Source organism: Momordica charantia (genome assembly GCF_013281855.1).
Source record: "Momordica charantia cultivar OHB3-1 chromosome 1 unlocalized genomic scaffold, Mcharantia_2.0 BLBB01000001.1, whole genome shotgun sequence".
NCBI classification, from domain to species: Eukaryota; Viridiplantae; Streptophyta; class Magnoliopsida; order Cucurbitales; family Cucurbitaceae; genus Momordica; species Momordica charantia.
The window spans coordinates 13,597,622-13,610,974 of record NW_028275157.1 but is presented as its reverse complement, the minus strand read 5'-3'; the positions used below and the strand labels follow the sequence as shown (position 1 = coordinate 13,610,974).

At 31.2% G+C, this 13,353-nt stretch overlaps 1 protein-coding gene across 1 annotated transcript; it reads right to left on the bottom strand.

The window, feature by feature from the left end:
• Positions 1 to 12,500: 12,500 nt before the first annotated feature.
• On the bottom strand, positions 12,501 to 13,016 carry LOC148213300 (uncharacterized). Its single transcript, XM_088123926.1, has one exon. The coding sequence runs from the start codon at positions 13,014 to 13,016 to the stop codon at positions 12,501 to 12,503; it is 516 nt and encodes a 171-aa protein (XP_087980052.1).
• Between the last annotated feature and the right edge of the window lie 337 nt (positions 13,017 to 13,353).

Below are 13,353 nucleotides of genomic sequence, written 5' to 3'. Positions count from 1 at the left end.
AATAATAAATACATATAAAATGATAAATTTTTTATTAGTTATCTAACAAACGTAGGAATCACAGGTTGAATTTGAAAAATTTAAAAAAGGTAATAAGTGTTCTAAATCACCGTGCTCCAGTTAACGAAATGATTGAAATTTAATTATAGAAATTTGTTGGATAATTATTAATATATTAGTTAACATATTTGTAGGTTGATTAGAAATGAGATATTTTTTAAATAATTGTACTTAATATCTAAAATAAATTTGGGTAAAACATAAAAATTAGCCTTAACCATCCCTACGAAAATCATATTTGATATTTTGCAAATAATGAGTACAAGATGCATACGCAACTGTACCTTTTCACTTTTTTTAGATAAAATGTTTGAATTCTAAAAAATTAAGAAGAAAAGTAAATGAATAGTGTTTTTTTTTTTTTGATAAAATATAAGATAAACTGAGATAGATTGTTCATCTCGTCAATTTCTTTATTGAGAATACGAGATCAAAGTTATACATCGATTAGATAAGAATAAGATATATATATCTATGATATATAAGTTAATACAACTATTTCTATCAATATTAAAATTTTTTAGATGAAATAAAAAATAAAAGTAATTAAAGTTATTGTGCTTGAAACGGACAATATTTATGGTAAAAATGGAAACATGTCGATATCCTAACATCTTTATCATATGTTAAGAAGTGCAACCAAAATCCGTATAAAACAAATGATTTTACCACTATTAAGTCGTTGTTTCTTAAAGTAAGAGTTTGACAATAACGATTTTACATTTAAAACTACAATGTTACATGCAAAAGTGCATACAATTTTTGTGATAACAATCTTTCCACACAAATAAATATTTGAATTTTACGATGAATAACATTTCCCACCAATCTAAATTTGAAATCATGAGGTCTTATTCATATTAGGTTAAAAAACACTTTTGGTCCCTGTAATTTTGTTAAAGTAATAATTTAGTCCTCAAACTTTAGTTTGTAACGATTTAGTCATTATACTTTCAAATTGATAACAATTTAGTCATTGAACTTTAATATGTAATAATTTAGTCCTTATAATTTAAAGTCGATAACGATTTAGTCCTTATCGTGAATTTTTTTTGTTAAGTTTATTATTATAATCATATAAATAGCACATATGGTTTATAAAAGAAAATAGTATTTGCCAAAACCAGCATAGCTTAGCGGTAATTGACATGTACCTCCAACCTATTTTAACTAACTATAAATTTACTTGCCACGAGAGTATTTCAAATATTTTTTTCCTTATAAATCGTATTATAATCGCGGTCTCTCCCAAATGTATATGTACATATCTCTTTTTTAATTTTCAAACTAATTTACATATAAATATCCATTTGAAACTAAAACTTGAATACTAAACACATTTACGCATCAAGTAGATGAATATAAAAAAAAAAAGTTACAAGTCAAATTCTTTACTTAAAAAAAAAATCAAACAAAAAATTAGCATGTAGACCTACCAACCAAAATATAGTTTAAACTTGGAATGAATATCGGAGAAATTGTTCAAATCCAGGTCATCTAGAATATTAAAAATATACCAAGTCCCATTTTAAACTAATTGAGTTGAGGTTAAATACATGGTTTGTGAAATTTTTAAGTTGGGTGCAAGTTAGTTCAGACATTTAATAAATATAAAAAAGTATGTAACTAGCTAGATTAAAATACAAACTTAGTCCTCGAACTTTTAGAATACTATCTAATAGATCCCTAAACTTTAAAAGTATCTAATATATAATTTTACTTTCAATTTTTTATTTACTAAGTCCCTAATTTATTTGATATCTTTTAAAATTCACATACCTATCAACATACAAAATTGAATTTTGTGTGTAATAGAATCTTAACCTTTCAATTTTCTGTATAATAGGTTTGTTAACATATATTAAAGTGGATCTACTAGATATAAATGGAAAGTTCATAAATCTCATAGACATTTTAAAAGTTTACGAATTTATTAGACACAAAATTGAAAGCATGGTGATCTAATAGACACTTTTAAAAGTTCAAGAACATATCAAACACTATTTTTTTTTTTATTTCCCATAATCGATGTCTAGCTTACGCTAGTGGATCCCTATAAATGGGTAAGCAACATTGCGACCAGCATAGGTTTCGAATACAAGATCTCGTAGTAGATGATACCACAATGACTCATGTCCTCACCACTACATCATTTCCAAGGGACCTAGAAGTTTAAATCGTACGTCATGGTATTGCTTTTGGTTTCACTTAAAAAACTTCCTACCATTTTAACTTGTAATTTAATAATGATGTATACAGTATATATATATATATAGTTAAAAGTTTTTGTTTATAAATATTTAATTTTGGCATTTGAAATTGCAACTTAGGTAGCTCTAGGATGGTAGAAATAGAAGTTGGAAAATGAGTGGAAGTTTCGTGTCAGCTCTGTCACGGAGGGGCAAAGCCGTATTTATTTGTTTTATTAGTCTCATTCGGAAAGCTGTAAATTGGTCAATAATCCCTTCCCACTGCTTTTCTGTCCATGCACTTTGGACTCTTTTATGTCTTTTACATCTGTACCCCTTTTCATTAATGAAAAATAAAATTTTGGATCAATTTACAAAAAAAAAAAAAAAAAACCTCTTTTTAGTATTTGTTGATTTATTAGTATGTATCAAGGGAAAATATATTACATGAGCTTTTCTGTACATCAACAATAATATTGGATGTGAAGTCATAGCACTTTTTAAAGGATTGCATGTATGCAACTTAATAGTTGATAGCAAATTGTAGTACTAGTTAATGCGTTAAAGAAGTCCAAATTTATGTAGTTGTCGAAAATGAAATAACGAAAAGGTAGAAACATCGTGATTTGCACATGTGTGAAAAGCCAGAAGCTTCGTCGAGGTAGGTTTTAGAAGTATGAATTTATGTAACATACCAAATTAACTTTTCAGATCAATAATTAAACTCATAACGCAAGATAAAAAAACCCTGTATGTAAATAAAAAATATACTTCACGATCACAAATCGAAATTGTTTGTATTGGAAATGATACCAAAGTTTTACATTGAGTAGATAAAAGGAAGATATAAGGTAAATAAGAGTGAGAGAACCTGGCACGAAATCTTTTTGAGTGAAACCAAAAACAAAACCATGATGGTTTATGGTGAAAATGCACAATATTCACGTCATTGTGGAAATATATGGAGGGTCTTTTGTTCTTGACATATGGTATTAGAGTCATACTCATGCTTTAGAGAAGAGAATTTGACAGGGACAAAAGTCAGATGGATGACTATTTGAAGGGAGTCTCAATGATACTTTGTCATATTAAGATTATTCAATTCCCTTGTTTTTCGACAATAATTTTTTAATTAAAAGAAGTCGTTGAATCATGCAGCCGTATCGATCCACCTTTGAGCAATTTGATGCCTCTTGTTAGTGAAGTAATTTCATGACTAGGGTTTAATCCTATAACCAAATTAGTTGGTGGCCAACATATAATGAAGTACACAACAGGCAAAAGAATAGCAAAAGAAGGCTAATAAAAATATAAAACTCTTCCTTCATTTATTTTTATTATTTATTTATTTATTTATTTTGCCTTTTGTATCAAATTGCATGTGGAAAAATGAAAAGGGTCACACATAATACATATTTCATAAATATATTAGTTGGTGGCATATTTTGTGGGTCACAAACTCTTTCCCACTTTAGAATTTGAAGAATGAGGTCAGTTTTGCTGCATCAGCAGAGCCAATGAATGATTAAAAAATAAAAAATAAAAATAAAAAACCAAATCAGCCATGTGGGTCTATATATATTATATATATCTAAAAGAAAAAAAAAATCAACAGAACAAACGCAATTGCATTTGGAATCAAAGCTTATTTATGTCTCGGTGCCTTCCCTCTCATACTTCAACTCTACTAAAATAGAGCACTTCAATTCTCATGTGCTTATTATGGGCAAATTATCGTGTTTTATTATCAAATTTTTAAAAGTTGTTTAATAGATATCAAAATCCTTGATATAGGAATTTGAATCCGGTATCTGGCGTTGGCTCTGATAAACACCAGCACACAATAAAAAAAAACTGAACACCGATATAGTGATAAGTTCAATACTTTTGATACTAAAGTTTAACAACATATGAGGAGAGGATTTTAACCCACAACTTTTTAGTTGAGTGCTATGATATCAAAATTAGCAAATGATTTCGTTGAGAACTAACAAAAAGTAGAGTTGTGAGAGTGTACCTTGCATCCAAAACCTCTTCTCTTATTTATAGAGGGAGTCTCATCAGGATCCAAATTCAGTCAAGCCTGTCTATCCAAATCAACCCGATGAGACTCCCTCTACTCAATAATATGGGAGGCCTCGACCCATGCTGCTGACCTGGGTAGTGTTGGGAAAAAAATATAGAGTAGGTTCTTCAAATAGGAACTATTTGGTTTTCCTCTTCCACAGGCTAAAAGCAGATAAGTAAGTAACAATAACAAAGGAATAAAAGATAGGGATAGAAAAGTTTAACATCGCAGGGATTATACTAGTTTGTCCCTATCTTGGGGCTACGACCAATCTTCTCCGAAAAAGCAGGTTCAACTATAGTTGAGAATATTACAATGGAGATCCCACTCAAAATATTATTATCTTGCTTCTAAGTACACTAACAATGACTACCTAAGATTACACAATTGGAAATACCCTCACTAAACCCACGAGATACAAACTCTTTTTTTCACAAACTGCCCACAACCACTCAAGTCTCTCTTATTTGGATTTTGTACAAATGAAACCTTAACAAAATGGTTCTATTTATAAGAGGTCAACTATCTCAATCCTTATAGGAAAACAATATTGTAATACTTATAAGACAATAATATCCTACTCTTTGTAGAAATTGGTAGTAGTGTTGAAAATCATTTTGCTCGTAGGACACAGGTCATCTGTTTTGGCTCCATTATCCCAACAATCTCCCACTTGGAGACAAAACATCAATCTTGCCTCCCACTGCAACAACAGTCTCTGATAATATTGGAAAACTCCAAGGCTTATTCTGCAACAACTTCTGATCTTCTTGAAAAAATCTTCAATGCTTCTCTTGCAAGTTTAACTTATAAAACAAAATATCAGAAATCGCTGGTCTCATCTGTCTTTGCCCTGAGGTCGGGCAATCTACGTGGTCTTATCTCCCAGACGCAAGAGACACAGCCACGTGCTCCCATTCAAACTAAGTGGCGATATCTGAAGCTTCCTTCTTCGTTCTCAAACACTGATTCTTGAAGAAAGAACTTCTCACTGATGACTTGACAACTATATTCAAGCATGTTACCAGAATTGAAACTCCATTTTTTATCTCAGCACCTACTGAGTTCATCTTCTATGATGTAACTTTTTGCTGACGCGACTTCATCAACTCACTCATTCGTTTGACAATTAGAGATAATCCAAGACAACCTAAAGAACTTGTTCTCATTATTTGACTTCCCAATTGTTGTTCCTAAATTGATGGCAGATCCTCTTGATCTGTTCTAGTTGTATTTGTTGCTAGCTCAGTCCTACCTCTTTGGACACCATCTGCAACTTGCATCCACTGTTTCAATGATCCTCTGGCAACACTCAATTGCGACGTGTAAACTGTAGATCTTCTATGGCCAATTGACACCAACTTGAATCCTTTGGTGAGCTTCCACTGGTTCCCACCAAACTCACTCTCATAACCATCATCGTCCAACTGACCTGTAGAGATAAGGTTCATTCTGATACTGGTACATACCTGACATCTCGCAGTAATAACTCAGTCCCACTATCGGTCTTCAATCATATATTTCCAATCCCTTTAGTCTTTGAAAGTCTTCCATTCCCCATCCTCACGTGGCCGTGATTGCCTCTTCCGAAAGATGTGAATAATCTTCTATTTGAAGATATGTGTACTGAAGATGCGCTGTCTATTACCCATTCTGATGACTGGTTTCCGGTTTATGTGTTGCTTTCAACACAGATGAGGGCATCGTCTACAACTGCATTTGACTCCGCCATACACCTTTTCAGATCTTCTTTTAATATTCTATAGTTTTTCTTGATGTGACTTTTTTGTGGCAGTGAAAATATTCAACATCTCTCTTTCAATCCCTCCTATGCTTTTGTTGCATGTCATCAGACACAACCTTCTCTTTACTTTTTTTGATTGCCAATGCTGAGCTTTGTACGGAAGTAGATTTTTTTCCACTCCACTCTCTGCGAATTTCTTCAGCAATTGCCGCATGACAAATTTCTGAAAATTTCAAAGATTTGTCTCTTAACGAATTGGACACTGCTGTCGTCATCATTTCCCAACTTTCAGGTAAAGATGTTAGCAACTGAATAGCATTCACTTCGTCACTAAAAGTAATTTTAACCGATGCCAATTGATTGATTAATTTTGTGACCTCATTTATGTGGGAATTGACAGAAGTATTCTCTTCCATTTGAATGTTAAAGAACCTTCTTACTAGATATAACTTATTATTAGTTGAGGGTTTCTCGTACCTATTCTCCAGTGCTTTCATAAGATCTATTGTTGTTGTTTCGTTTACTACGAGACTTGCCACATTCATTGATAAATGATAAAGGCAACTGCCTGTTCATTTCAATCTTCATCTTTCATCTCTACTGGTCGTTCCTTTAAAGCTTTATTCAACTTCTTGCAGGTCAATTAATCCTTAATTTGCATGTTCCAATATTTGAAATTAGCCCTATCAAACTTCATGATTCCTTCAAAACCTGAATTCTCTGCTGATCCCATGATCTCTGAACCAAACGCTCTGATACCAATTGTTGGGAAAAAAAATATAGATAAATCGATCATCCTGTAAGTTCTTCAAACATGAACTATTTGATTTTCCTCTTCCACAGGCTAAAAGCAGATAAGTAACAATAACAGAGGAATAAGAGATAGGATAGAAAAGCTTAACACCACAGAGATTATACTAGTTTGCCCCTATCTTGGGACTACGTCCAGTCTTCTGCGAAAAAACAGGTTCAACTATAGTTGAGAATATTACAATGGAGATCTCACTCAATATATTATTATCTTGCTTCTAAATACCTTAACAATGGCTACCTAGGATTACACAATTGGAAATACCCTCACTAAACCCACGAGATACAAACTCATTTTTTCACACACTGCCCACAACCATTCAAGTCTCTCTTATTTGGATTTTGTACAAATGAAACCTTAACAAAAGGGTTTCTATTTATAAGAGATCAAATATCTCAATCCTTGTAGGAAAGCAATATTGTAATCCTTATAAGACAATAATATTTTACTCCTGGTAGTAATTGGCAGTAGTGTTGAACATCCTTTTGCTCGTAGGATACACACAATTGACAAAAACAATCAATAAGATTGATGGAATATTTTTAAAAGTTTATTAATCTATTGTATACACAACTTCAAAGATTGAATTTATACTTTAAGAAGATCTTAAAATGTATTTGAGGCAACTATTGAAAATACAAAGGGTGGAGATTCTAAACGTTTTTATTTAAACATTTTTTTAATGGATTCTTAAGAGTGCGTTTGGTTGGTAATCAGAAAACATAAATTTAAAAACAAGAGATTCAATAAAAACCAAAGTTGTATTCTTTGTTTTCAATATTTTCAGAAATGTGTTTGATAAGAAATTTGGTTATTGAATCTCAATTTAAAAAATTGTTCAATGTATGTTTAATAATATATTTCTAAATTAGAGGTAGTTACCGACAAAATATTTAATTTAATCTAAATTTATATTAATTAATTTATTAACATTTTTTTGTGAATTTTGTATAATTATTATGTTACAAGGTTATATAATCTAGATTACATTATATTTTACATGTTTTAAATTTAACAAACATGAGTTTATAATATGAAGTAGTGTATTTATCAAAGTTTGTACCATTTTTTATGTAATTCTGCATCTTAAAAATTTAAATTCTGAATCTGAAAACACTGCAAATATAAAAAAGTTCTTTTCAGAATTTCTACTATTTGAATCACACAATCCGAAAACTGTTTTAGAAAACGAATATTTCAAATCCTGTCAAACACTTATTCACTAAATACATTTGATTTAGTGAATCTGAAAACAAAAAAATAGAATCCAAGTTTCCAACCAAATGAGTAATTGTTTTGAGCATGTGAAACAAAATCGATCAATTATTTTAAATTAAATACTTTTCGCTCATGGGAAAATGTAATAGCAAACAAACTCAAAGTTTTTTGTTTTTTATTTTTAAAATTTTTTTTGGGTAGATACACGCTCTAAGCTCATGAAACTTCTTCCCCAAATTCATTGAATTACAAAAGAACTCATGTGATACCCATTTGATTTCTTTTTCTGTTATTAATAAAAAAAAATTATTTAAAATTAAATTCACTTTATACACATGATCCATATATTCTTAAAAAAAATAACTTAAAACAACAAACAAACAGAATCATCATCACCAAAAAGAAAAAGAAAAAAGAAACATTAATCTTCAAGGTAATTCATGTATTACTCACAATGTATCAAACAAATATATATAGATCTTTAAAATGATTATATTGATGAAAAATATAAAAAAGAATTGAAAAAGAGAGAAAAAAAGGTTGACCTAAAAAAGTCTTGGGAGAATTTAGCAGAAACAAGTGTGAAACAGCTTTCTTCACCAGCTTTTCTCATGTGTCCAACCTTTTTCCCATCTTCCCTTTTCCTTAATGAATGAATGAAAGACCTTTTAATTCTAACTAATGGGTCGCCCTAGTGGTATTAGGGTATCTAGAAAATATTGCGTGGAAATGAGTTTAAATCGGATTGTAGCTACCCATCAAAGATATTAAAATTTTAAGTCGTCTTGTAAAATTAGTTCGGAGGTTGAGTAGATCAACTATAAAAAGATTTTAAAACATGGTTTGAGCTGGCGAGATATATGTGGAAATTTTGCGTTAATGATGGATGAGTTATAAGGTTAGTTTTAAATAAGTAACCACTAGTAAATTTAAATAATATACCTAATGGTTAAAGAACACATCTGGTCTCTATACTTTCTAACAATTTTAAAATTGGTTACAATTTAGACTCTACTGTTAAAAATTAGATTAAGATTTAACAGACATCTAACATAGCATACATATGTACAAATTAAAAGGCAACGTGTGTCATTGCTTATACATTTGAACCAACTCATAATTCTCCACACATGACATTTTAATTTGTACACATGTATGCCACGTTAGATTTGAGTTAAATCTTAACTTAATTTTTAATGATAGGAACTAAATTGTAACCAATTTTAAAGTATATGGACTAAATCGTTATTTTTGAAAGTTCAAAAACTAAATTATTACTTTCACCAATCAAATGTATTTTTGAATTCATAATTAATTGTCAGTGAGACATACAACTAAATATAAAAAAAAGATTAATAAAAATAGAGAGGAAGAATAATGCACGGGTTCAAGCATAGGGCCTCCCACTCTCATAGATAAATAAAACACCACTCAACCTAAAAGATAGAGACTAACTGATATACAGAATAAATTTCATGATACATTTTGAAAATTTAAAGACAAAACAATTCATTTTTAGTTTTAGAAATCAAAGTTTTTCTTCCTCTTTTAATATAATAGATAGAAACGAGAATTCAAACTCACGATTTTTTAATTAAATATAGATATTTTAACCAATTAAATTATGTTCAAATTGACCTAGGAGAAAATTTAAAAGCTTAAAAAAATCGAAAACACCATCAAATAAAGATTGAATAGTCATTGCAATAATGTTTTTTTTTTCCGCTTTTTGTTAGTTTATTTTCTCAATAATTAATAAACCTTGTCAATTCAAAGCCTTAATTAGAAACAAAAATTCAACCTAAATTTCCATCGCTACCCTCTAGCCACGCACGTGACGCGACTCCACAGGTCACGAGGGGAGTGCCAAAAAACATTACAGCTAACAAAAGCCAATCATAGATTATGATTTGATTGGCATCCTATGATCTTCGTACGGTCCTGTTGACTTTTTCCAAAATTGACCTTTTTCCCCCGAAATTTAAAGCCTCTAATAATTTGAATATCTAATTTTTTAATCATTAAACTTCATTATCTAAATTAACACGACAGAGATTAAAATAAATAAAATAAATAACGGAAACGTAAGATATCAATTAATAATGGGCCGAAAATAATGAGCATCCAGCCCATACTGACAACGGGTTGGGCCGACATGTCGGCAGGGTCAAACAGTGGGCGGTTGCTGATTGGTGGAGGCAGCGAACACCAAACACTGTTACGTCATCTGATGGGGCCCACCTCATTTGTTAAGAATGTCGGTTATTGGTCAGCTAGTTTCCAGGTCATTAACTTTAACGGCCCTCTCTAAATGATAGTGTTTTAGATATTATTTATTAGAAAAAAGAAAAAAAAAAGTGTCAGTGAGGGAAGGGTTCAACAGATTACGTGGATTTTGTGCGTGACAGCCAGCCAATAGCTGTCTATCGGGGTCAGTGTATTGAGATTGTGCAGCTTAATTATTGGTCTGTCTTCTTTACACTTGCTGGCATCCGGTGTGTTTTATTTGAAATGAGAGGGAGAGAGAGAGATTTTAATGGGCCTGTGATTTTTTAAAGAAATTAAATGGGCCCGGCCACGTAATTTTGATGGACCTCGTGAGCCGGAAAAGCACGAGATATGTGGCCCAATAGTTATTGATGGGCCCGTTATGGCCGGCTAGGTCCAAACGGAATGTGCGACTCTGTCCAAGTAATTTTCTACCCACCACCAGAAAACATAGGTGAAACCGGTCGAATTAAGTCGGTATGGTCGGTTTGAACCGATATCAGTTCGGTCGACTTGAGTTGGCCTGTCCAATGATTTATTGATTAACATGGGTTCTTATTTTTACTATTTTTTTACCGATAAATATTAACAATTTAAAAATAATATTTATTTTTAGAAAGTAGACGAAAGTTTTAATGAATTTGTTAATTAAATTTAATGATCATATGAAAAACGCTTTAGATAGATGAAAATCTTGAAATCTTAGATTTATGAAAACATCAGTAAAATATAGTTCAAAAGAAGTCAAAAAAATAAAAAATATAACATTTAAATTGACAAATAACCCTTTCACCATTTTAATAAAATGTGTTGTTATTAATATTATTTATATATATTAATGATATTTTATCTAATGGAATTTTTAATTTCCTACTGCTATCGTGTATGTGAAGCTGGATTGGTCATGATCTTTTTTAGATCAAAACTGGTAGCTTACAATTTTTTTTAGTTTAATAATTTTTTAATTTAAATTATAATGCTTTAACTCTGACCTAATAGTATACAACTTATAGGTGCAGAAAAATATTAAAAAAAGAAAAAATCATTCTACGAGAATGTCGACATTTTCAGCGAAAGGTTTCAGACGGGAAGCAAAAATATTTTTAATACAAGTTATTTATATTGGAGGAAAAAAAAATAAAAATAAAATAATCATTGAATGAGAATGTCGACATTTTCAGCGAAAGTCTTCTGATGGGAAAGCAAAACTATTTTTAATATAAGTTCTTTATTTAGGAGGATGAGGTCATAATGTCTTCATTCCTTCTATGTTTGGTAAAAGATAAAACAATATATAATATATAAAAATAAATTTGCAGGCTAGACTGAAATTACAATAATGCCCTGATTGTTCTCTACTATTTACCTCTTTGGTATCTCTAGGGCTTAGTATGCTTTTAAATCATGTAATTTGATATCGCTAGTTACTGTTTCAAATTAAAATTGCACTTTTCAATTTATTATTAAAATTCTAATGCATACATTTTTTTTTTATTTTCCCTTTTTATTGGGTTGGTAAGAATACGTGCGGAAATGTTGGATCTCTACTTGTTTAGCAAGATAGTAAAATATAAATATTTAGTTTTCAATATATTCAATGTTTTATTTTCTCTCCATTCCATACTATCTTTTAAATGAGATGTCATAAATCTAAATTAATATACATGATCATATATAAGGAAATTTAGTGGTTATCTTCACCGTGACCTACTTATAGATTTATTAACTTTTATCATTCCCTCTTAGAAAGTCTCGAAATGTTCATGCACAAGTGATCATAATGCTAAGATAAGTGAGATATTCTCATAAATGGGGCCACTAAAAAAAGAGCATGCATTCTATTAGTACAAAATAGGAAGTTATAAGAAGAAATGATCTTGTGAGCCTTCCTTTAACCATATTATTATATACCCATCACTATTTAGGAATCTCTTTCATTTTGACTCAATGCTAGTTCATTCATATGTTCATTTACTTGGAAGTTTGCCACTAGCTACTCCTCCTACCCCTAATACAAGATTGATCACTCCCACCGTCTTCACTCTCAATTAGGTGTCACTGACTTTGTTTGATTTGACACTATTAAATTTAACTACCAACAAGGTTTTTTTTTTTTTTTTTGAAACAGAACAACAAAACAAATTAAACACAATCAGCAGACAGCCACATAGGGCAAAACTGGTTCCACGAAGACGAGAATCCCTCTTCGCACGCTCTCCTTGCTATCCCATGAGCAACTCCATTAGCCTTCCTCGGCAGATGCTTGAATCCTTCAATTGGCAAGGATTCCACTTCTTTCCATATGTCTTCAACAATTAGAGAAACTTCGGTGAGCTCCACGGACGATTTATTGATGATGTTCACTACTTCCAGACAATCTGATTCCACCTCAATTTTGATTCCAGCTTCTAAGGTAAGGGATTGACTCAATGCTTTGAGACCTTCCAAGATTGCTAGGGCTTCCAAAGCTTTAATGGGCCATTTCCTTTGTAGGTGGAAACACCCTGCCATGATGAAGCGCCCTTCGGAGTCACGAACAACCCACTCGAGACCGCCGACATGCAACGAATCCATCCAAGTAGCATCAACGTTTAGTTTCCACAGGTGCTGCGCCGGGGGGGTCCAGCCGATGGTCCTAGGGAGATTTTTATCCTCCATGTTCAGATTCCCTCCAAGATTTGTTGTGAACTCATAAATTTTACTTTCGGTAAAAGCCCTAATCTTCTGTGAGCAAGGTAAATTTTACTACCAACAAGTTAGCACCATTAAATTTTTTACAAATGTATATGATAGAGAAATTAGATATATTCATAGATAAATTGTAAATGCTGAAAAAAGAAAGGGAAATTAAATAGAATAGGTAGTTGTCCTTTTTTTAAGTGACAAGTAGGATGATATCTACATACTCAAAGTATTTAAGTTTTGTATGGTATATTTTTCTTATTTTTCTAGAGAACAATCCTTATCTTTATTCACTACCAACATGAATTTAGCT